The following is a 26,354-nucleotide window of genomic DNA, read 5'->3' on the forward strand; positions in this document are numbered from 1 at the left end:
TCTTCTGCCATGGAAGCTATTTGGACACCTGAAGGTGTCTTTAGGGAAGTTGAACATGATGTTAACACTCACTACATAGGACCGTTGGATCTAAAGAAATCACTATCAAAAGGATTAGTCTCTTCATTATGCGATCTAATGGAAAGAGGAACAAGGATTTTGCTTTTCTCAAGATCTTGGTTACCAAAATGTGAAAAAGTAGCAGACCTACAAATGCAGTTGAGTGAAAAAAAGGCAAAATAAATGTATGTTTTACTGCAGGCATAAAATGAGTGTCTGCCATCTGCAGCACACACACTCAACAGCGCCAGAGAAGAAACAGCCCCAAAAGGGTGACACGGTGCAAGATGAAAATCTGACCTAACTAATAACAGGAGGAAATCACTGAAGTTGAACAGTTTTACATCAAGGTGTAGCTACTGCAAACAGATCAAGGCGGGGCGCACGGATCCATTTTTGTCAGATGAATACTGTGTGCTCGCGACCAGCTGCCACCTTCGTGGCCTTCTCCACGCTGTAACTGACACAGCTTTTCCTTCGCCGTCAAAGCAGACGCAGAGGATTGCTCTTCTTGTACTGCTCCAAGACGCGTTGGCCAGCGTCTGAATTATTTCAAGTCAGGCATTTTAATGGTTTACGTTATCTGTTTTTCAGCAGTAAAAGCTGATGTTTTTTCAGGAGTGCCCTCGTAGATAACGCTTCCCTAATCTGCGTGACACCAAAAATGACTGGACGACGAAGGACTCGTAGAAAGACCTCCTGACGCACCGCCCGCCATCGCTGCGAAGTCTTGAGGATATATTTTCACCTCAAGGCCGCAGTGGCCAAAGGGGTGTCCTCGGGGCAGACCGGTCTGTATAGGAGCCCTCACAGAGACAAACCTTCTCCTCAAAGCTGCGGAGAAGAGTCTCAGAACAAATGTATCGGGGGGGGGGGGGTGGGCAGCAGCCCCCGCGGCGGGCTTTCCCCTCGCTCCGCCGGCCCTCAGCGCTCCCGGAACGATGCGCTCGGGGCGTTGTTTCCGAGAGGGGCGGTGAGGGAAGGACGGGACGGGAAGGGAAGGAGGAGGGCGGGTTTGAGCGCGGTACCGCCGGGCAAGGCGCCTCGGCGGGCGGGCGGGCGGAGAGGCCAGCGCTCCCGGTTTGGCGCCTGGGGCCGCCTCCCGTCAGCTTCACCCACCGGACCGCGGGGGAGGATGAACCTGGAGCGGCTGAGGAAGCGGGTGCGGCAGTACATCGACCAGGTGAGGCGCGGGGAGGGAGGGAAGGAGGGAGGGAAGCGACCATTGGGGTTTGGTGGGGAAGGGGCGGCTGGCCCGCTAGCTTTCCCCGGGGCGAAGCCCCTCACGGCCCGGCTCCCGGGGGGAAGAAGCAGGTTTCAGCCTCTGTAGCCGGGGAGAGGGAGTGAATTTTGAAATAATGCCCCGTTTGCTCTAGGGGGGGGGGGGGTGTGGACCGGACTCGCCGCCTGCGCGGTCTCCGCTGGGGCCTCCGAGCAGCGTGAACGGGGGGATTTGGGTGGGTTTTTTCCTCGTTTGGAGGAGGAGGAGGGCCGAGCTGTGGGAGCGGCAGGGCTGCCGTGTAGCGAAGGCGCTTTTGCAGGATCCCTGCTTCCCTCCCGGGTTGTTTCCCCGTTGGGCCGTGCTTACCCGGTGGTTATAGATGCCCGTCGTTCCAACCTGCGACGCTGCAGACTGCTGTTGGAAGGGCGGGCTTGTTTTTATTTGTGGATGGATTCAGTAGTTGTGTTGTTGCAGGGGAAAAAAAAACCAAAAACAACTCACAACAGGAAACGCATTAATAAATTAGATTAAGCATGGCATGAAACTGTGCTGCTCTATTTCTAGTTCAAAGACTCGGTACTGGCATCGCTACTGAGAGAAACCCATCCCTTTAGTTAGCACAAAATCCTTTATGTGTGTGGCCAGCAGGTCTGAATGGAAGATTGATTGGAGACCTAAGTTAATTTGGTAGATTTTATTGTTTTGTTTTGCTGTGCTCATTTAAGTTAAACATGTTCACCAAGCTGCTTTGCCACACGGCTATGTAGGCACTTGTGTAGTTCTGAGGAAGGGGCATCGGGAGGAATATGGGACTGCTTCTTCGTGTGATACAGTCAGTTTATAGCACTGTAGAACTGCTCAACAGAAGTTGTATAGTGCCCTGTAAGCCTGGGTTATGCCTTTCTTTTGTGGTCCTGAGAGAGTTATTTAAACCTCAGTTCTTGTAGACAGCTAATATATATGTGGGGCTTTGGTTTGGTCTGGTTTTGGTGTTTTGTTTTTTTTGTTGTTGTTTTGGTGCGTTGTGGTTTTTTTCCTGGGAATGCAGACTGAAACTAAACTATTCTCTTGGTGATTTTGCTGGGCATTCTTAATCCTCATCAAGTAGGGAATGTGGGAACGCAGGATAGAAGAGACCACTTAGGTCATGGAGTGTGGTGCTTTGTGAGGACTAGAATACCATCAGTGTGCATTTTGGAAAAGTCTGCCAAACCTCTACTCCAAAAGCGTAAAACAGTCTCTAAGATTGTAAACAAACTCCACAACTGTAATGTTGCAGGAAAGAGCAGAAGTGATCAAGGCTTTTCTAGTGTTGCAAGCAAGTCCTTGCAATGGCAGGATATCTGTTAAATGTCCTGCAGATCCTGGGAAGCATGTTATGCCTCATAGCATGGAGAAGGATAAAAAGGAACAACAATAGCCCCTGCTGATCTTCTCGGAGAATAATCCCAGCCAATTCTATGAGGTTTTGCCTAGCACCCAAACCTGATGGCAACCTTAGCTGAGTTAGTGGGGTATACCTGCAAACTCTGCTTCCATCGGATCTCTGGTTGCCACCAGTGTTCTCTATTTCACCCACTTCTACTGAACTGGCGACTTAACAGTGAAACTGTATCCAAGAATAAGGGGAGATTCAGGTAGGGACTATGGTTTGTGTATAGTTAAAGCATCTTGACTGGAGAATGAAAATTTCTTAATCAGAGATGGTGCTGCTGAAGCTTCCTGAAGTAATTTATATGTCCTTTTTTTAATGTATAGCATTCTCTTTCTTCTAAAATGTACCATTTATTTTAACTGGAAGGGAGGGATTCTTGCTACTTTTTCAGTGATAGCAAATCAATTAATGACCTATTGCCATACTTATGTAGGGCATACCTTTTGGTCAAAGATACCTGCATTTTATTGAAAATAAATGAACAACCCCACCTCAAATTACTTTTTTATATCCTTTAGAAGTTACAGTACTGGCCCTTTTAAACTATTTTTTTTAACTTATAAAGATCTCAAATGTGAATCGCCATTCATTAGAGACTACATGCATAAGATATGAAATGTGAATTATGTACAATATTATATTCAAATTACAATATTATATTTCAAAATAATCCAGGAAAGCTAATCCCAAATAAATACTAATTATTTCTATCATGCTTTTACAGCAGCAGTATCAAAGTGCCCTGTTTTGGGCAGACAAAGTAGCTTCACTGTCTCATGGTAAGTAGTTGCTTTTTAAATTGTCTTTGATTAACTTCTTTCTGATAGAGTTCTGTTTTGGTTTTGATGGTTTTTTTTAAAGCTGTTTGTTTAAATGTTGAAGTTTTGAGTTTGGTGTAGAAGCTTTTCAGTTCCCACTGATCTTTTTTGAGAAAGACAATTCTGGGTTGGTTTTTTCTACCCTATGTCCAAGGGCAGAGTAACCTACAATTGCTACTTTTTTTAGATCTGTATCACTGTTGTCTCCTTCTCATGACACACCTGTAGCATGAAATTCTTTGTATTCACTGTCCAGTGCACTATCTGATGTCTTTAAAGTTAAAATCTGTTTATTTTTTCATTTTAATCTCTTACTGATAGAAGATATAAGTTGTTTATGCATATATATATATAAAAAAATAAAGCTTTGTAACTCAATGGGATGCTAGAATAGGGGAAAAATACTTTTCTAGTGAAGCAAAAGTGAATACTCTGTATGAAAGTGTTTAATGATATATTATAAATGAATGGTTTATAATTTGTTCTTTTATTTTAGAGGAACCACAAGATATCTACTGGTTGGCCCAATGTCTTTACTTAACAGCTCAGTATCATAGGGCAGCACATGCCCTTCGATCACGTAAGTTGGATAAGGTAAGTCATTTTATTCAAAGACTTGCTACTCTTATTCCACTTTTAAACCTTTGCTGCTAACCACAGTGACTTCTTCACTGTGAAAGGGTAAGGTTTATGGGAAGAGTAATTAAAAACCCTGCATGATGTAGTTTATCTAAACCAAGTATAGCCCTGTGTTCAATCAACCAGATTGAAACTGTTGTCCCCAGATAGGGTCGCAGAAAAGAGAAGGGATGCAAGGATGTAACTGCAGCAGGTATGGGAAGGGGGAGTGTTGCTTCAGGTGGAGTTGTTTAAATTGTCCTTCGACTCTGCTAATGAGTGGTGAAGGGAAGAGTGAAGTAAGAGAGTTTAATAGTAGAAAAGTGTTACAGACTTAGTCATTTTGGTCAGGAAAGATTTTTGGAGGTGAAAGGAGCAAAATGGAGTCTAGCAGTGTAAGTAAACATGCTTGCTCTTTTATAACTAATATGTATGAAACTTCTCTTTCAGTTATATGAAGCGTGTCGCTACCTTGCAGCTAGGTGTCATGTGAGTACACATTTTAACCTCTATTGGAGACAAACCAAACTAAATAAAAGCTGCATCTTGGGAAGATTAGATACCTGACAGGCAATGTAGATGTTCATGTTCATTGGAATAACAGGTTTAAATTTTGTGACAGTTGATTTCATTCTTTAACCTTTAGTATGGTCACTGGGATATCCATTGTGGTACTGTTCTGAAGAAATCCAACTGACCTTTTTTTCCAGGAAGGAAAATACTCCTATAATATTTTGCAGGGAAATAATGTGAACCATTTTCATCTCCTGTCTTTATGTTTACATTTTTAATTGGTTGATTGTAGTCTGACCATAGGAGATGTGATTTATGGTTGTATAAATATAGTTAGCAGCTTTATACTTCTGCGTAAAATGTGTTACATAAATAGTAAAATGCAGTGCTTTCACAGGACAACTGAATCAATTGGTAGATTAAATATAGAAACTTGAAACAGAATAATGTGCTCCTTATAGACTAAGGTGATTGTATTATTAAAACCTGTATTAACTATTTTTAGAAGCATATCTGCTTCTGTGATTGCGTAATGCTGAATAATAGATTTTTCTGTAGGTGCTAATTTTATTTTTTTTTGCATATTATAGATGACTAGTAAAATAGTTGACTGCAATTGTAAAATGACATACATCCAAATAAGAATAAGCGTGCATGAAAAGCCTGCTGATAAGCGCTGGTTGTTATAATCTGTGCCTTTGAAATGTGACACTGTGTTTATTGGTGCTTTATGTACAGATGTTTCAAATCCCAACCTTGTTTTTTACATGCACATGTTTGGCTAGTATGCTGCAAAAGAACATCAACAGGCCCTGGATATTCTTGATATGGAAGAGCCAATCAACAAAAGACTTTTTGAAAAGTACTTGAAGGATGAAAGTGGATTGAAAGACTCTACTACAGACTGGGAGATGTCACAATCCTCTGTAAGTGACATTTTTTAAACAAATGTTTTTATAATTGAGAAAAAAATGTGTGAAGTCAGGAAGTGATTTTACAGCTGTATGAATCTGAAACTCTGTGTTTAAGCTTTCTTTTTTCGATAACATAATTTTCAAAAATGCTCAATTGTTCTCCTTTCAGTCATTCATGTGTTAGCTTGGCTGTATGAAAGTAACTTGGTTTGCAAAAATGAAGAGTGCTTTTCAACAACTTCCCATAAATTATTTGCAGACACTTCGCAGGAAGTTCATGATCTAGCATTGGTTTTTAAAGTCTTTTAGCTCTATGCTGCAATTTCAGTCTTGATAATGTAAACTAACATTTCTTTCAATTAGACTGCAGGTTCTGAGATAACAAAGCAAGTTTTCTTCTCCTCCAGTTACTTCTAATGAAATATTTCCTTAATCACTCAAGTGTTGTTCTCAGTGGGACATCTTTTGATCACACTTGAAAATTATGTGACATGTACGTAAAGTTTTTGAAGCTCAATGAAAAAATTCACTGTAGGCAACAGTTAAAAGGGATTGGCACAACGGATAGGCTGAAGAGTCTGTGAAGAGTCTTTACTTCTGGAGTTATGAATTGAAGTTTATTAGCTGAAACTACAGTGAAGGTGATTGACAGATGGCATTTTCCCTGTAACACCGAAGCAGCAAAATGGGTTAAATCATCAGTATGAACTGATTTTGAATGCTGGTATTAATGGGCTTAACGGAGAAGCAGATTAGACTGAGTTACTATGGTGAGCCTTAATGGGAACATGTAAGCTACCACTGCAAGCAAAGGAAGAAGTCCTCAGCTTTGGCTGTTCATTCTTGCTACCTGTTTCATGGTACTCTGGCCCAGGTGTTTGGGTGGCTGATAATTGAACTAAATTGTGAAAGTATTTTGACTGAAAAATAACCCAGCCAAAAACCTCAACTTCATCAGTCCTTGACTTCACAAATGCTTGTGGTAATGTAGTTCACTAATGTGAAGATGGGTTTGGTTTTCCAAAGGAGAGAACTACTGAAGTGGGTACTGCTACAGGAAATTTTAGATCAAACTCCTCTTTAGGAACGTAGCTTTTTCAAACTTAAACTTGATTAGCTTGCACAGACAGTAGTTCCAGGGTAAGAATGACTGGTCTCTGAGCTGGTAACAATATTACCACTTTAGCAGCCCCCTGGGGTTTATTAGTAGTTAATGCAGCTATATTGTTTAGTGTTCGGACTCCTGACAGAGCTGGTCTGTCTGGTTAATTTGATGACACGGATGTGTCATGGGTTAACTTTCTCCAGGTAACTTGCTGACACTTCTGTGGCCTTCTGACTGAAGTGAGTCTGGGGAGTTTTAAAAGAACGTTAGTTATTAGACATCTTAGCACAGCTAACTATGGTAATAATCTTTCACTACTTTTGTTTCTGAAACATCTATGTTTTGGAATGAAAAAAAGGATATATTTTTCTGCTCAAAGTAGTTGAGTCCATTTGGCCTTTTTCGTCTCTACTGTGGTCATTCTTGTCTTGCATGAAATATGTGGTTTAATAGTCAACAAAGTAGCAAATCGCCTTTGGAAGTGACAATTTCCCTATATTGAATATGAAGGGAATTTAGTATAATTAGCTCACAACTCAGTATCAGAGAGCTGGATGCCGGAAGTAGAAAAGATAAACTCTATCTTCCTTCTCTTTATTTCAAGCATGTGTTCGTTTGGCAGTAGATAACCTGACAGAGCATTTTTTTTTTTTTTTTTTTTTTTTTTTTTTTTAAGATAGTAGAGGTAATATTTTATTTAAAGACAGCACTAGAAAAACAGGTTCTGTCATACATGAAATGCTTTTTACTTTTCAGGGAGCCCATTTGATTTGTGCTCAAAACCAAATTGCAAACATTGATTCAGTCTTTGACCTCCAGCACTGCTTTTCCACCAGATCAAGAGCTCTATATGCCTTTTGCGAGGGAAGATCTATGATGCTTTGGATAATAGAACCCTAGCAACATACAGCTACAAAGAGGCCTTGAAGCTTGATGTTTACTGCTTTGAAGCATTTGATCTTTTAACGTCGCACCATATGCTGACGGCACAAGAAGGTCTGGATAGCAGTATTTCTCAAATACAAGTAAAATTTAGCTGCTTTCTCAATACGCCTTTTTCCTGGGTAAAAATTAAAGTGATACTACAAGTAACAGACTAAAATGTTAACAATAGGAAATGTATGAAATGAGTGAAAATTGTAATCTGCTCAAATTTATATGTGAACTTTATTTTTCAGTCTTGCAGTGCTAAGAATTAAAAGAAACAAAGTAACCCAGCTATCCTGTTTGTTAGCTCTGGAAACTCCCATGCTCTTTGCCCAGCCTAAACAATGGTTTTCCTGTGTTCTCAACTCGACAGACTTTGAATCCACAAAACCTACTGCTGTTTGCTTAGTTATATGAGGCATTGCTTAATATAGCATTCTGAGTGATAAAATTTGACATGTAGAATAAATAAAAATAGTGGTGTGTTATGTCATCTTTATTAAATGTTATTTGAAAGTATAGAAGGAAAAACTAAGAATTCAATCATTAATTTCCATAATTAGTAGTATTATCTGTGTTAGTGTATCTGTAGTCTTATCTTCCTTGTAGTTTCTGGATAAGCATCATAAAATTCTTTGCATCTTTAAGTTCTTAAAATGTCGGATCTTGCTATTTCTTCTGTAAATGACCACTTCAATTTTTTTTTTAATTCACATAGAAAAAGAACTTCTTGAATCTCTACCTCTTAGTAGACAATGTACAGAAGAAGAACAAGAATTGCTTCACTTTTTATTTGAGAATAAATTGAAAAAGGTAAACCCCAAAACTGGCTAAAAAGCTGGAGAATTGATTGTAAGTCTTGACTTCAGATGTAAATTTTCTTCGATTCCATTTATTCTAAACATTGGAATAAATAAGGGCTTTGTAGTTTTGGTGTCTTTAGAATTTATGATGCAGTAGGTATCACTTTATGGGAGTAGTAGTATAATAGTTTTGTCACCACACCAGAAAATAAATGTACACAACTTGAAATTCTGATTATCTTTTTTAGCTTTATTTCTTGACAAACTTCTAGGTGGGGAAAAAGAACATTAATAATGTAGGCAAAATGTCAGTTACCTGAAAATAATGGGATATACCAACATTATTCCAGATTAGTTTTTTGAAAGATAATGTGAGAGCACTGAAAGCCAACTATATATTGCTCAGTATTCATTTCTACAGCCTACACTTAAGATATTGACACTGGCAAGCATCTTTCATGTTCTAAATGAGCTTTTAAGTATATTATAAAGAACCATTTTACCAAATACATGGTTTATAGACTTTCAGTTTAAAACTAAGAATTTTAAGAAGCTTAATGCTTCTTAAATATTCTTTTAGAACTAAAAATATTAATACTTATACCATCTGATTTTAGATTGGTGGTTGTTTCACATGTTGTTTTTGTCTTTCAGTATAATAAACCCAGTGAAACACTGATTCCTGAATCAGTAGATGGTCTTCAGGAAAACCTGGATGTGGTAGTATCCTTAGCTGAAAGACATTACTATAACTGTGATTTCAAAATGTGTTACAAGCTTACTTCAGTGTAAGTATACAAAGCAACTTTGAGGTTTTTTTCTCATATGGTGTATATAATAATTATGCCTGGACTTAGAGCAAATATCATTGTTCAATGCATTGACATACATAACAATTTGATACGAAGTTCTAGGTATTTAAAATGTGTAGTTTGTGTCTGGCTGGACACATTATTTTTATGATATGTAGAAGAAGTATCCAAAGCAAAACTCTAGTTAATCAGCACTATGCTGCACTTCCCTTCATCCATCCTCTTCCTTATACTGGTACCTTCAGTGTTCCCTACCTACTTCTTGTTTGGCCTTCAGAATGAATGGGTTTGGATCAGTTGGTCAGTTAGGAAGTATGATTTTTCTGGCTGATTAAAAGTTATGTTAATTTTGATGTGCCAAGTGTTGCTGTTACATAGCACGGGCATACACTGCTCTTCAGTTGTCAGATGGGTCACAAGAACACCATGGATTGTTTCTCAACTACTGTAAATCTGAACACATGGTTGTGGAGCTATTTTTTTTCTGCTGGTCTGACTACCTTTTTAAGAAAAATGTATTTTTTGTGTATGTACTGCATAGATTCTGAATATTAGTATTATAAAACAGAAGGGTTTTTTGTTTCATGGGTTTTTGGGGGTTCTGTTTTGTCGGGGGTTTTTATAGTACAGCTTTTTCTTAACTGAAGCAAGCCATGACTATGTGGAATATCCCATGGAACCCAGTACAGGCAAGATTTTTGGGAAGGCTGTAGAGAATGCTGATAGTTAGGGTGAATTTAAACAGCCAAGTAAAATCATGATCCTGTTGAAATAAATTATACCAGTTAAGTCAATAAAATTATACTATTGCATCTTTGTTTCTGAAACTTAATTGCCACATCTTGCCTAGCAAAAAGTGGCAGGAGTAAATGTCTCCTAAGGAGGAGACTATCACAGATGCTAGAGCTTGGAAATGAGAGTCTGAGAAGTTCACATAACTTCAAAGTTTTAGACTCTCTTCAAGAGACCATTTAAAGTACTTGTTTATATGTTCTTTTATACTTTTCATTTGAAATACTTTGAACTATTTAAAAATGCCAACTAAACTTCTATTTCAAGGTGTACTTCTCCGAGAACGGAGTCATAAACTTGTGCTTCTGATTTAAGAGATTCTGTGGACAGGTTTCAAGACATCCTTTTTTTCCTCTGCTTAGTTTACCAAATGCCAGTGCTTATAAAAAGGACGCATGCCTACAAGCCATGTCCTGCATGCAGTCTGTTGTCTGTGAGACTATCTTCCATTTCTAAGCACAGGAAATAAAAATTAAAAACTGAGCTAAATATGTTTCCTGAGGCATACTGCTTAGTCTTAAGCTCAGAAGGCTGAGGACTGTTGCTTGAAAGTTGCTGTCAAACGTATGGAAAAGATGAACAGAAACGTTGCTTGCTGTTCGCAGGTTAAAATTGAAGTGACTTGCAAACAAATGTGCATTGTATTCTGTTTTTCTAATTGTATGTTCAGCTTGCAAAAATTTTCTGTTATCCTCTTCTGTTAAGCTAAATTAATAGTTATTTTTCTGGTCTTAAGATAGCCTTTATTATGCTGTTAATAGTCACCTTCTAGTCACAAAGTTTTCCAGTGCCTAAAGTGGTAATTAACTGGAACATTACACACTATAAAAGCAGCTTGCTTATAACATTAAAATTTTTGAAATGCGCATTGCAGATTTTTTTTTTTTTTTTTTTTTTTTTAGAGTGATGGAAAAAGATCCTTTCCATGCAAATTGTTTACCTGTGCATATAGGGACACTTGTGGAGCTTAATAAAGCGAATGGTAAGAAACACAATATTTAAGGAGTTAAAAGAAGATTGTAAAGCTTCAATTTTAAAAAAGAATTAAGGATGCCAAGAAACGCCCTTATGTATCATTTAAACAACTACATATATTTATCCTCCTACCTGCAGTTTCAAGAAAACAGTGGTAACTGGAAAAGAAGGGAGTTTCAGAGCTGACAGTGGTGGGGTGGGGAGTAGTTATGCAAATAGTCTTTATTCATTCGTGATCACGAGTGTCACTGTCTTAACCACTGGGCTATGTAGCCAGGAAGTTAGTGAGCTACACTGCTTCATTTCTGTTGTTTGATTTCTGGTTTGAGGTGATCTTCCTAGAGTATCTGGGTGTACTTTTTCTGTTCAACAACACAACAAAATATATTAATTTCAACTAGAAGGAACTCTTCAGCAGTGTGTATGCTTAGGTGGACATGCTCTTCCATATTAGAAAAAATTCTAGACTGTCCTTGCCTTTGCTGTTGTGAAGGCCTCTTTTTAGTTCAAACAAGTTAATAATCATGCAGCACCTTTGCTGGAATTAGAAGAATAGCTTACTTGCAGCTGGGATGGCTTTTTCTCATTTCAGATTGTGTATAAACATCCAAAGCAAGGGAGGAGCTTGAATGTCTTTAAAACCAGTTGGAATATAAAATAAGGAGCTCATATGATTTGCAGTCTCTCAAAAGATGGTGCATTGTATGTACGGAAATAGGTCATTAGGTGTACTAGTACTTCTCAATGTTTAGTAATGTACTTTTCAGTTACTTTACAGTTAACTACATCTGAAATGTGGCCACTACTCGTGATTTTTCTTCCAAGTCTGCCTTAAGAAGCATTTTGTAAATAAGTTGGTATTTTGTAAGCCAGTTTTCATATTTGATTTTTCTGAAGCCAAGAATTGATGCAAAGTACTCTAGGACAAACTCATCGATTTAAGAGCAGTGTACTCGGAAGAAATAGAAATTTTATGTACTGTAATGCTATTTCTTTTGAAATTGCATAGGCAGTAGAATTGTTATCCTGTATCTGATTACTTCCACTGTTACTAGAAAATCCGTAGTAAGTTATTCTAATAACTAGAAGAAGTATTCTTATTTGAAAAGTAATCACTTAGAATTATTCCAAATAATATAATAATTTATTTGCTTTTGTCCTATTTTCAGCATATTAATGCACAGGACTCTACTTTGAGATTGATCTAGCCTGTATGTTATACCTTTTAGGTGTAGGAAGTTCAGTAGTGTTTTACCTTGACAAGATAAATTGAAGTGTAATACTACAGGCATTTATTTTAATGTATGCTAATGACCTAAGTTGTTGCAGAATTCTTAAGGGGTGGGATGTATAGGTGCTTATTTACGTGAAGACTTATAGCATTGGGTTTTTTAGTTAATTGCAAAACCAAATCTATTTTGAGGCGGTTTGAAGCATTACCACTAAACAGAAAACATTTTTGTTCACTTGTGCGTTAATAATGTTAGATGTTCTGGATATTTTATATAGAAAGCTAAAGGGCTTGATACATCCGAATGTTTTAGCATGTTTTAATTTTTTTTTTCTTGTTTCTTCCTGCTATGTAGAGCTTTTCTATCTTTCTCACAAACTGGTGGACTTGTACCCAAATAATCCTGTAAGTTGTTCTAAGCCTTCATTATCAGGTAGTTTTTTCTAGGTGAAAGCACGTGAAAGTTGTAATAGTCAGTTTGAGCAACAGAATTCAAAATCTGTTTCTGGATGGAGCTAATAAAAATCGTTCGCTCCTTTTTATTTTCTATGCATTGTAATTTTCTTATACCAAGGTTCTTTTTTTAAAACAAAGTATCTGTTAAATATATTCCATGTGAGATATTCACTTTGAATAATAATTTAAAACAAATGCTACAGTAATAAGTGTCTGTGCCTCTCTGGGCAACCTTTTCAAATGTTTGATCACCTTCATAGTGAAAATTGTTTTCCTTTTACTCAATCTGAATTTCCCATGTTGCAACTTGTACCCATTGCCTCCCATCCTATCACTGCACCTCTGAGAAGAGTCTAGCTCTGTCTTCTGTGTTCCCTACCATTAGATAATTGAAGACGGCAATAAGCTTTCCACTTAGCTCTCTCTTCACGAGGCTGGACAAACCCAGGTAGAGACGTACATGCCAGCAGTTCTAGCTTGTCTGTAATATCAAATAATTCAAAAAGCTGACTGTGATTTCAGTGAAAATGTTCCTGACTTCTCTGATTATAATCGGTTCTTCTGTTTTGCATCACCTATGGTGGTGTTTCACTAAAATCAGTGTGATATCTGTAATAATATTCTATTTTGATTTTAATGTGTAGGTGTCATGGTTTGCAGTAGGATGCTACTATCTCATGGTTGGCCACAAAAATGAACACGCCAGAAGATATCTCAGGTAAATTTTTTTTTTCCTGGTTTTCCTTAGTGAATCTCTTGCTTACTTGCTAAATAAATATTTAATGTTCATGATTGTTTGTTAGCTCATAAAGTAAACAGAAGCCTTGGTAAACTGGTTACTACTAAAATATTCCTTTTGTTGACACCCTATTTTTGGTATAGCAATTTAGACCTCAACCTTATAGATACTGTAAAAATGACATACAGACTTATGTGGAATCTCTTTTGGCAGTCACCTTGTGTTATGGGCAGGTGTAGTCCCTGCATTTGCTCACGCTGCCAAGCTAACTACAGCTGGGGGTAATCAAGCCTCAGTTCTTAGCTTAAGGACACTCAAGCATCCTCCCATGTTCAGGTTTCTTATCTTAAAGGGAAGAGTTAGATAGAAAATTCTGACATTTGGCTGACTAGTTCTTTCTTTGCACAAGCAGCCTTGGATTTTTTAGGTTGGTCAGTCAGTCCAATGCTCTTTCCTGTAGGTCTTCTGTATGCGTATTGGTTATCAGCACTGGGGAGCAGGACCTTGCTGTGAAGTAGAGCATTTGTTTTGGTGCTGTAAGCTTAAACAGAGAAGGCTTAAATCAACCTGTAAGGCTTTCATTTTTCTTCTCGAGACCTTTATAAACAATGTATGTAAAGATGGGTTAGTAATTTAGACTGTTGAAATGCCTGATTATTATGAGTAAACTATTTAAATTCCTGACAAGTACCAGTGTGAAATTGTTCAAGAAGCTGTCCTGAGTGACATAGGTGATTTTGGTGGTGAAATAAAGAACATCTTTACTAAATCTGCAAGCATCCCTAGCCAGGAAGAGTCTATAGATGTGTTTAGGGGTAAAAAAACAAACAAACAAACAAAAAAAAAAAACACAACAAAAAAAAAACCATAAAAATTGAGGGTAGTTCTGACAAAGAGGAAAAAAGGTCTGGTAAAAGTGAAATAGTAACAAGGTGCCCAGATTTCTTGGAGAAGAATGATAGTGTACAACTACAAGGCTAGGGACAACTGTGGGCTAGGCAGTAGTCTTTAGAAAAGGATCTGGAGATACCATGGATAAAAACACAAGCTCCCGTATTGTTGTTTTGGAGTCACAGGACATCATGCTGGAGCATGCTGAACAGGATAGAAGGCACAGCTGGGCAGTGCCCCGTAGCATGTAAGGGAAGTATCCTTCCAGCTGCTCCAGAAGGAGCTATCGCATCCTTCAGATCTTGCAAAAGGGGTTACCTGATCTCAGCACCAATTAGGAAAACTAGTTTTGTGATGAACATAATTCGTCTTTTATAACAACAAGAAAGCTGTTTTGTAATGTGTTGCTGTTGACAAGTCAACATATGTGGAGAACTCAAGATGGATGTGAGACATTTGAATTGAATTCGAGAGAAGGTAGTAAACAAGCATTCTGGAGAAGGTGGCCAATGAGGAAAGTTTTTGAAGTGATCGAAGCTGTCTAGGATGTAGGGTGGGAAGATGCAAATGTTTGAATATGTAAAGTTTTGTCCTAGGAGATGGAAAACAAACTGTTCTCTGGGATGTCTGATGAGAAATAATGAGTTTAACTGTGACAAACAACACTTAGATTAAATGTTAGAAGAAAATGAAGTGTTTAAGGATAGTTAAGCAATAGAATAGATTACTTGTGGAACAGGTAGAATCTCCATGTCAGATGCCGTTAGAAAAGATTGGGCACATCTGTCATGAGCTGTTTAGTTATGAATGCCTTTGCCTTCAGACTGAGAAAATAACCTACAGAGCTTTCTAATGTTCCTGTCAAGTCCATCTTTCTGTAAAGACTCTAGGTTGCAGTCTTCAGCTCAGGACTTGAGTGACATTTTTTATACTTCTCTGATGCACAGCAACTGTCTGCAATGTGACACATACTTTTGTTTTTGTTAAGGCTGGTACAATTATATGGCAAAACTTCAACACACAGTTCAACCTAAGTGTTCATTTGGTATTTTCATATCCTGCTTGCGAAACTTACATTTGCTAAGATATATTTATTTTGAAATGTATAGCTAGAATTCTGTAAAACATTATGAGTCACTACTAATGTTTTCTGTATTTTGCCCAATTCACCCATTACATCATTGCTTATGTTCAGTAATATCAAATAATTCCTGCTGTCCATGAACAGCACAGAAATAATATAATGAACTCTTGAAAAGGTGTGATACTTTGTTTACCTAGTCATTACAGGAGATTATCTTAATAGATACCTAACTATGTGGCATAGCATTGTTATGTAAGTAGTCATCTGAAGCAGATGAAATTTAATTTCAGATGTGTTTGCTTGTGACTTGCTTTTGGTTTTAGCAAAGCTACTACACTTGAGAGAACCTATGGGCCTGCGTGGATAGCATATGGACATTCATTTGCAGTTGAGAGTGAGCACGACCAAGCAATGGCTGCATACTTCACAGCTGCACAGCTCATGAAAGGGTATGTCAAAAATGTCGTATTCAGAAAAACTAAAATTAATCCATAAATAGTGTAGAATATTGACCTATATCCTTTTAAACAGTAGGAATACATTTGCAACAATTATCTGGTAGAGAACAAAGGAGAGAAAAACCCAAATAATTTCATCATCTGCATTTAACTGCATTATTTGTGATTACTGTTGTGATTTTATAAGTTCTAAAGTCAAGATTTATATTTAGGTAATCTATGTTCTACCTGAAAGTTCTCTGCAATTTGTGAAGCCTGTTTGTCATACCAAGTCATAACTGCTGTATAGTAATAACTTGCTGTTTCATGCTGTGCAGAAGGTTGTAAAATGAGTAGTGGACTAATCATGTCATATTGCATATAAAACCATTGTATTTAATTATTACTTCTTCCATATTCCATTTTTAAATGAAATGCATGAAGGAAAATAGGAAAAAGCCTCCAGAACTAAACTGCCCCTTAGGTTAATAGTCCATTTAAATCAGCTTTTACTTGTATGTACATGAACATACACAAACACAGTTGGCATTTCTTTATAGTTTGTGACACCATTCCTGCTAAGTGCATATTTGGGTTTTTGTTTTGTTTTTTTTTTTTAGATGTCATTTGCCAATGCTCTATATTGGACTGGAATATGGTTTGACCAACAACTCCAAGTTAGCTGAAAGATTTTTCAGCCAAGCTTTAAGCATTGCACCTGAAGATCCTTTTGTTATGCATGAAGTTGGAGTGGTTGCATTTCAAAATGGAGAGTAAGCTTGCAAAATAGGATTAAATACAATCTTAAACATGGATTATTCTGAAGTGTAATGTGCCAGTATATGTACTGAAGTACTTACATTGAACTACAGAACACAAAATTTCTTTTGGTTCTAGTTTAGATGGTGTTTACCCTAAACCCTTGCTTTCTACGTTGTTCTTCGTTGTTTAAGATTGAACGAGGAAAGAATTTAATGCTTGAGGAACATGCAGAAATCGATTATTATCTTGTGTGTGTCCATCATTGTGTAGTTGCATGCCTTGAAAAGGCATCTGTACACACAAGCGCACACATGCTATAAAATTTTGTACAGCAAAATGTTTTGGCAGCTCAGGAGGTTCCAAATATATTCTGAAAAAACCTAACAGATATAAGAAATGTTTAGTGAATATTCTTGGTTTGCTTCTGATTTTTTTACTTTGTCTTGTTAACTCTTAGGAGAACATGCAAAATACAGCGAAACTTAAATTACTGGGTTTTAAATCTAATTTCACTCACACAACGAAATAATGTCAAAGAACTGTTCCTTGTAATACAGTTTTCTCATACTGCTAATGAAAACTCTTCACTAATTTAATTTTCTTTCCCCCCACCCCCTCAATTCTTAGCTGGAAAACTGCAGAAAAGTGGTTTCTTGATGCACTGGAAAAAATCAAAGCTATTGGAAATGAGGTATTTTTCTTAATAACATGCACGATCATAAATATGTAAAACTCCAGGAAATTCTGTAATATCTTGTAACAAAATATGTTGTGCTTATTTTAAGATAGAAGCAATACAATATAAATTTGACTTTAAAACTTGGACCATCTACTTGTAATTGAGTATGTTGGGTTTTTAGATAGGAATCATCACACATTATCTTCAGTGCTAGTAGACCAATGGTTCTTGACCTGAGGGTGGAACTGGGTACACGTGTGAAGACAGTTTCTGCCACCTTAAGTGTTACCCATTTCTTGAATGACTTCCACTTTTGTTTGGACATAATCCTGTAGGTATGGATTTGTTGTCTTTCTACCAGATGGAGACACTGTGTGGGAATGAGCCCAGGGATGCTTAACTAACTTCCTGAAAGTAATCAAAATAATCACTGGCAAAAAGTTTGTCAGGAAATGTGCTCATAGTTCAGGTGCTCTTGTGAATCAGAAGTCAGCCATTACAACCCTGATTCCTCAAACGCTGGAACACACAAATGAGCTCGTACCTATTGGTAGTACCGTTTATTTTATTTGTGTGTCGTCATCTTGTCTAAAGAAACACACTGTGCTAGAGTAACTTAAGATGCCTTAATGAAAGCAGTACCACCTTGTGACAGGCTTCTTGTGAATTTTAAGATAGGTTTTCTCAATTTTTAGCTTAAATTTAGTTAATGAGGACACCATCTCATGCTATTATAATTGTTAACAAAGCATCTCCTATCAAGATAATGAAATTGCTTCTAGAGCACAAACTTTCTATAAAGTGGAAAGCGCTGAAAAAACTATAATCTTCATGTGGACAAGGCACACATTTACTAAAAAAACCTGCACAGAAACTACTTTATACATTCACCAATATATAAATAGGGTTGCTCTGTTTTAGTTAAAGCTGTATTGTTGTTCATGCGAATACCACAAACTTTGTAGATCAGGCTTAAATTTATGCATATGCCTAAATTCTTTTGTGTGGCATTTTTTCTTGTTTATTGAGAAGTACTAAATATCAACATATCTATAAACACAAATGGAAATTTAGGATTAGAGTGGGAAATGCCTAAAATAGCTACAGATACAGAGATACTCTTACATTGTTATAAATCGCAAATTCATGTGATAATGTCCAAATGACTTTTCATTTCAGCAAAAATTGTTTTAAGGATTTTGTTGGTTCAGGTTGTCTTCTATGTCCCTCGTAAATGAGCTGACTTATTTAGAGCAGATGAAGTTAGACTATGGAGAAGACAGTAAAGAAGACCTTCAGTATTTATGATTATTTTACACATACCTAATTTGGGGGCTAGGCTGAGAGACTTAACGTGATAGTTAAGTAGAAAACAAATTTTGTTTGGTTTGCATCCAAGTTTTAATACCGCTGACCATTTAAAGAAATTTAATTGGGTTTGGGGAATGGAAAAATCAGAAAAATTAGTTATTGAATAAATGTTTTGAGGTTTAATATGTGTTTTCAAAAGAATTGAAAATGCTTGTGATATTTTTCTTGCTCATGAATGAATTGCCTTGTTCATTCGTTTTTTTGTTGTTTTTTTTTTTAAAGTAGACAAAATTCAGTTACAGTCTGGGAAGCTGCAGTTATTTGAATTGTTGCATTATTTTGCAGGTAACAGTTGATAAATGGGAGCCTTTATTGAACAACTTAGGACACGTCTGCAGAAAACTCAAGTAAGCAGAGAGTATTGGAGCTACATTTATCTGGAATACTGCACAAATATATTTTCACTAGGCCTACTTCTCATTTATATCAAGATTATGTACCACATGAGAGCAGTGTAGAATCACCTTATAAAAACAAGATTCCTTAAATCAGCTTGTGAACATAAATACATTAATCGCCCCATATATCCAGTTTACTGTGCAAGTTAAAGTACTTAATGTAAAAGCCTTTCCTTAACTATTGATTCTTATTAGATAGAAATTTTGTCGTAGGCTTCCAGATCCTTGTATGGGTCTTAATTCTAACTGGCTGCTGTCCCAGTCCTGACATACTTGAATATGTCCCCTGATTTAATTAACATAAAGGTGGTTTTGTGCTGATTAATTGCTTGGATCAGTGCTTATGTGTGGTTTGTTTGGGTTTTTTTTTTTAATTGAAGTGAAATATTCAGTGATATTAACACAGCAATAAAATATTACTTTATGGTTTTTGAGAACAGAAATATTTCATATTTCATCTCGTATTTCTGTTCTAGGAAGAGAAAAAGAAAGTGCAAAGTACATATGCAAGCTTTAACAGTTTCAACATAGAGAAATGTTTTCTCATTAACTACCTTAATCTGATTTTAACCAGTGTTTTCTTTTGTGTAATCAGTACCTTTTTAAAATTTTTTTTTTGGGGGGGGGGGGGGAAGGGGGTGGTCATGGTGTTAATTGTCCAATTGATGTATACTGTAAACTTTGTCTCAAAGCTGCTAATCAGAATGTGATTATGGTAGATATAAGTTGTACTTCTGCTTTGGCTTTGGTAGTAATTGCTTTGTGCTTGAATTGCCAATTAGTCTTCATTGTCATTATGAAATACGGATGTATAATAGTTACCCCTTCTGCCAAGATCAAACAAAAGGCACTGCTGCTGGAATCTGTTAATGAGTATAATTGCAGTTTTTTTTCAAATAGTTATTTCAGTTTTAATTCCTTTTGTCTCTTTTTAATTTCTACAATAAGTTAGTAACTGTTTGTATCACACTTAGGACAACTTGCATTGTATTATTTGTTCGTTCAGGTTCAGAAAGCCAGCTTAATGTATTTCTACATCCTTGTAAACCATCTTTCAGGAAAATCAAGCTGAGAATTTAGGCAACTGTACATATGCTTTGACAACTTAAAAAATTCTGTAATAACTAATTTACTAGTGTTCATAATACATGCTATTATGAAAAAAACTTACTGGATATATGTCTACTGACTAGCATTATGTCGTTGAAATTTGAAAGCAGCATGTTAAAATACAGTGGTAGTTAATTGGACAGGTAAATACTATGAGTGAAAATAAAACTCAAATCATGTGAAAGTTTCGTGCAGCAAGCAAACAGTTGCATAACTTTTCTGCCTCAATTGTTACTTAATGCCCTCTAACAACTTCATGTATTGCTGTTTGCATAATTTAATTTTAACTATAGACATTAACATTTCTTCTGAATAGACAATTGCTATCTTTATTTTTGATAACTTGGTACTAGGATGTCAAATGTGACAATTTAATTTCTCAGAGCAATGCCATAACATACATTTAATCCTTGTTTTATAAAATAACAAATGCAATAAGCAGTCTAATTAATGGAAAATTTTTAAAGAAAGGGTGGCTGATATTTGAAAGAAATTACAATTATGTGTAAATCTTCTTTTCTGATAGAGACAGTAGCAAAATGGAAGTGACAAAAGTACCAGTATATGTAGCACTTAAGGGTTGTGAAATTTCCGCCTAGAGAGCTTTTCTCATTTTGAACAATGAGTGATTTAGTTTTGTATTGCTCCTCTGCTCCCCTGGGGAGGAAAATGAAAGCTGCAGAAAGCAAGCTAATATTACAATGAGTGGCATTAAACATCTAAAGGAATTTACCATATCAGATTGCTAAGATCATCTCCAAATGGGGCCTAGCTGTAGGCAGCTGTTGTGATACATAAGGGTAACAATGATTCCTCAGTTACGTTGAAGAAGAAAATTGTCAATATCCCTGAGTCTTTTGTGCATTCTGTTATGTTCAGAGTATGAAGCAATAGCAATAATTTTTAAGTTCTTGCAGGATCGCATGCCACTGAACTAAGGAAAACACCAATACAATACTATAAAAACACCTTTCACCCTGAAGCTTACTAATAGATCTTCTGTATTTAACCCTAACAGGAAATACGAGGAAGCACTGGAGTACCATCGCCAAGCTCTAGTACTAATTCCTCAAAATGCTTCTACTTACTCTGCCATTGGCTACATACATAGTCTAATGGGCAATTTTGAAAGCGCAATCGACTATTTTCATACGGTATGTAACTGGCTTAAATTAAAGTGCTGGTCACAGACTCTGTTATTTACTGTTTCATTCTGGTTTGGTTTTGGAACAGAGAACCAGCATTTTACCCAGCCTCCACATCAGTGTTTTATTTTATAATCTTAAATTTTTTTGAAAAATCTTCCTAAGTTTTCTATTGACCAGGTAAAAAATGGCCACTTTGGGAAGCTTACTACTTGGATCCTTCTTTGTTAAAAATTAATTGAATATCATAGTTGTCATATACATTTTATGTACATAAACTTCTCATGCAGCTGAAATTTAAAATATTTCCAACCTATGCCTTGAAGTAGAAATTTTACAGTCAGTGCAACATGCCTTATACTTCATGCTTTATGAATGATTCTCTGTCTGTATATATATCCTTTTCTGGTTTTGGCTTTGGGCTTTGCTTGCTTACTATTACAGCCAGTTTATATGATATTATTATTTTGGTTGTGTGATGTTTTGCTTCTATGGTGAAGACTATGCTCTGATAGCATTGTCGAGTAACAGAACAACTAACTCAGAACTGTCGTGGACGGAAGATGTAAATGGTTTTATTTGCTACTGAATACTTTTTACTGTTTTTTTTTTTTAATAGGCCCTTGGCCTTAGGAGGGATGACACATTTTCAGTCACGATGCTTGGACATTGCATAGAAATGTATATTGGTGATTCTGAAGCCTACATTGGTAAGTCTTTCACTAATGTAACTCTTAAAGTCATCGAGTCCTCTGACAGGAGTCTTATGTCAAGAAAGACTGGCTACTATTACCTAGCTAACTTACAAAGTAGAGTATGTTTTTGTTTGGCCATTTGTTTGGGTTTTTTGGGGTTTTTTGTTTTTTTTTTTTATGGCTAAATGAGTCAGGACTTACCAGCAATTGCAGATGACTGCTGTTTTTTATAAGCATCACGGCATTAAATTCTTACCAGTATAAAGAAAGAAACACTTTGCTATTGAAGGTGGTGATGGTTTCTTTTATAGAAAACACTGATTTGTGGTAGCTTAGTAACCAAAGGGAATGGGTTAAAAATAAAATAGAAATATGGAGTTTGGAGTTGGAAAGTCAGAGCACTAATGCTGCTGTAGAGAGACATGGGCAAGGCATTTTCACCATGTCAAAACTCTGCTCTGTGGAGACAGGATAAATTCTTCTGCCTCCAAAAATATAGCTTTACATATGGTTAAAAAAAAAAGTGCTTCATAACAGTATTACATTATATTGCCATAGTTTGAAAGATTCTGTGAAAGATTTCTGCCCCCCCAACTTCATAGCGACCTATTTCTGCTTCATTGAACTTAGCGATTTATCTGTAATGAACACAGTTGATGTCCTGTTCAAGCATGTTAATGAGGTTGAAGCCAGTAAAAACCATCTGTGTGCTCTGTTGCTTTTGCTGCAGACTTTTCGCACAATTGAAGCAGGTGTTTCTTCTCAATATTGTCTTGCTCCTTATGTAGTCAGTTAACACATCTGGAAGAACATGCAGCTGTGTGATATGCATTAATGCAAACCATGCTGTGTGTAAGTTGACAAAAAAAGCCTCTCAGAGAATTGGGAAGGGAATTGGCAATTACTTCTCATAACACACTTGAATCTGAGCTGTACTTCTCATATTGTGCTTTTTTCAAAAAGGAGGCTGCTGGATTTTTTCAGAACAACGCTATTCAACTTCAGTTATTAAGCAATGACAGCTCCCTGTCGCTCTGAAAGCAGAGAATCATAGTAGTTTCTGGATGATAGTTTCTTTGAGAGATATTTTTGCGAGTGTTCACTTAGAATAAACTAATGGTTTGATTGTTTTCTTAGGAACAGAGATCAAAGACAAATTAAGATGTTATGACTTTGATGTACACACAATGAAGACATTAAAGAACATAATTTCACCTCCCTGGGATTTCAGAGAATTCGACATAGAAAGACAAACTCTGGATGAAAGTGGCATAGTAACATTAGAGACATCACATCAAAGGAAAAGTACAGATACCAGTCGCCCACTGGAAGAAACATTTGAGATTGAAATGAATGAAAGTGATATGATGTTAGAAACATCAATGTCAGACCATAGTACGTGACCATAAATGCTGGTAGAGAGCTCATTTTGTCTAAGTGTAATATGTTTGTTTTAGCATTCTTGTTATGGTGTTATACTTTCAAGAATTTGCTATTTTTATATGAATTCAAACTACTACTCTGTACTTAACACCGGAGAAATAATGCTTGCCTTAAGGATGATTAAAAAGTATACATGATGGACTATTTCTACAAAATTAATCATACATGACGAACTAAAAAATAAATTCACTTTTTTTTTAAAACTGTTTACTGATCCATGTGTCTACCATCAGTGAGACTGTGAAGGTTTAAAAATAGTACTTAACATTGGAACTGTTTACAATGTTGTTAAATTGAATAGCCAGTCTAATATAGTATTGTTGTGGCTTCTGGGTTTTCATCCTGTCTGTGAGGAATGCTTTCTGAGTAAATAGACCAAAAAAATCCATGAAGTTTTTTACTTACTACTTTATAAATATGTGTTCCTTTAAGGAGCAATTTCAATGGTTTTCCATGATTTGACTCTAATTTGGCATACATTAAATTGATGACAAACTATGTTACTCTGTTATACTTTCTCCTAGTTATTAATTTCAGTTCTTTATCATTCTATATTGTGTTACTGAAAGACCGTTTAAGAACTGGTTTTGGTAAGCTGACTAGACAACAAACATAAATGGCATAAACATTAAGATAAATCAGTCCTACCTGCAATTAGCATTATAATGAAGTTGTAAGCCACAGTGTACTACTGTAGGGACCGCGGTCATTCTCTTTACACATAGTTGTGTTGTCAGTGCAAAGGATTAACTGAATAATACACATACACAGTTTTTACAAGTCGTTAAAGTGTGGTATTTTTAAACGTCATTGGTTTTCTGAAAAATGAAGAAGTAAAGCGTATGCCTCTGAAACAGCAGCAGTGCTTTGTCCATCCACTAAACAGGACAGGTCTATCTGTCTTCTTAGCATAAATGTTGAACATGTTTTGTGTAAATTTTTCCCTTCCATTCTCTTCTTGCCTTTTTCGCATATGTCACTCTGTGGGGCTTAAAAACTTAATGCTACAAGCTGTCAATATTTTCCTCTGTGACTTCCAGCTAAGCTTTGGCATTTAATGTTTAGAATAGATTTCCTGAAGTTTAGCAGTCCAGACTTTAGTGTGAAGTACTTCAGAACTCAAGAACTAGCAATTTTTCTGTAGACAAAGATTTTTCATGAAATACAAAAATGATTTTTGTTTTAGTCAGCAAAATAAAATCACTGGTCTAAAATGTAATTTCTACACTGTATCTCAGTACATTTGTGTTAATGTTTAAACATGTATTTTCAATTATACTTTTAGCAGAAGATGTATATGTTTGGTTATTGTAATATAATTTTCATCCACTTTATTGGGGCAAGGTATAAAAAACCCTGACATATTAGTGCGATTCATTAAATATTTCCTATACCCTTTTTTGGTACTTTGTGTAAATAAGAGACAAGGGATGAATCCAAGTACCCGTATTGAAACCTTGCTGTCATTTTCGCTTTCCAGCAGTCCATCTTTCTTGATTAATGGTCCTTTTAACTTCAAGGCAGACAATGTTTACTTTTAATTTTGCCAATGAATGGATATCAAAGGATGGGTTGATACTGCAAACTTTTGAGTGATTTTTATTTTTTAAATTATGCAAAAATATACCAAAACTGGAACATGTAAACTACTCTTTCTCATCCCACTACATCTGTCTCATGGCCCATTGAGTTCTCAGGGGCCAGGTTCTGAATCCTAAGGAATATACAGTTAGTAGAGACCACTACTTGGAGAAAGATTGCTAGGTGGGAAGGCCTTTATTTATCCAAGGATTCTTATTGGCCAATCTGAGATAACTGCTAGTGAATCAAAATGCTAATTTTCTTTTTTCCTTTGTTTTGCCACCTTATTTGCTTGCTGCACTGCTCAGGCAGACTTCTTTGCTGTGATTGATTATGTCTTCATTCTTTGGCTCTTTTCCCAACAGCATGCTCGTGAATCCCCATCTCGATCAGGGAGACTTCATTGCATCAAGGCAGGCCACATACATGGTTTGAATCTAGGGTATTGGCTGTTCTCCAGGTGTCTGGGCATTACTGAACATGAACTCAAGTTCTAGGCACACCTGCGCTTTAAAATTCAAAGGTATGCCATGCGGAAAAACTAGGGGAAGAGTCTGTGTTTTAACAGCAATTGCACACGCTCTCACTGTTGAAATCTGGTTGGGTCCAGGAGATCCCCTCGCTTTCCTATGAGCACCAGCACAGTAGTGTAGAAAAGTCTGGTTCTGTCCCAGTGACAGCAGGACTTGTTCTGTGGCTCCACAGAGGGAATTATGGATGCCCAAGTTACCATTCTGTATGTTAGAACATGTGGATTGGAGTATGTCCAGTGCAGAATTCAATACCCATCCCATATTTTCTTAGACATTAGGAAGTAAGGTGAATGAAAATGTTTTACTTCCTAGTTCTAAAGGACTTCACCCAAAGTTGCATGCTCTGAAAAAGATGGGATGAGCCATGAGTCTTAAGAGGAAAAGTCTTTATCCCACTTTTTCCACAGTGGAAAAGCGTGGGAAAAATGAATCATTGGGGAAGCATACCCATCTCCTGGCCAGCATCGGGTCTCTCCTTTAGTGTGGCTGGCTAAAAAGTTCATACAGAGGGTTTTCTTTTCTTTTGGTATCTGGTAGTTTGTGTGTGGTTCAGGTGAATTCTTATGTTTGAGGTAAACTGGAGATCTTTCCTGGGCATACTAGAAGACTCTGGCCAGTTAAGACTCTATAAGGACTGTGTCTCAACAGCTACTGTATTAGGAAAGTATCATCCTTTACAGGATATTTTGGTAGTTATTTTTATATCTGTGCTTATGTATCCTCAATGATTGTAACCAAGACAACCATCTCATGGATAAAGTGACAGCAATGGCTTGCTGCACAAAGAGCAGCCAGAAGGCTATTG

At 36.7% G+C, this 26,354-nt stretch overlaps 1 protein-coding gene across 1 annotated transcript; it reads left to right on the top strand.

The window, feature by feature from the left end:
* The first annotated feature begins 1,058 nt into the window (after positions 1 to 1,058).
* CDC16 (cell division cycle 16) lies at positions 1,059 to 24,833 on the top strand. The gene is made up of 18 exons (XM_029999064.2): positions 1,059 to 1,243; positions 3,442 to 3,496; positions 4,032 to 4,129; positions 4,604 to 4,642; positions 5,452 to 5,592; positions 7,522 to 7,681; positions 8,331 to 8,425; positions 9,070 to 9,203; positions 10,922 to 11,001; positions 12,581 to 12,630; positions 13,326 to 13,399; positions 15,719 to 15,844; positions 16,453 to 16,605; positions 17,222 to 17,285; positions 18,930 to 18,991; positions 21,171 to 21,306; positions 21,917 to 22,007; positions 23,130 to 24,833. Exons 1-18 carry the CDS (start codon positions 1,196 to 1,198, stop codon positions 23,393 to 23,395), a joined length of 1,872 nt encoding a protein of 623 aa, XP_029854924.1. The 5' UTR covers positions 1,059 to 1,195; the 3' UTR covers positions 23,396 to 24,833.
* Positions 24,834 to 26,354: the final 1,521 nt, after the last annotated feature.

This window comes from Aquila chrysaetos, chromosome 23 (genome assembly GCF_900496995.4).
Source record: "Aquila chrysaetos chrysaetos chromosome 23, bAquChr1.4, whole genome shotgun sequence".
Lineage (NCBI taxonomy): Eukaryota > Metazoa > Chordata > Aves > Accipitriformes > Accipitridae > Aquila > Aquila chrysaetos.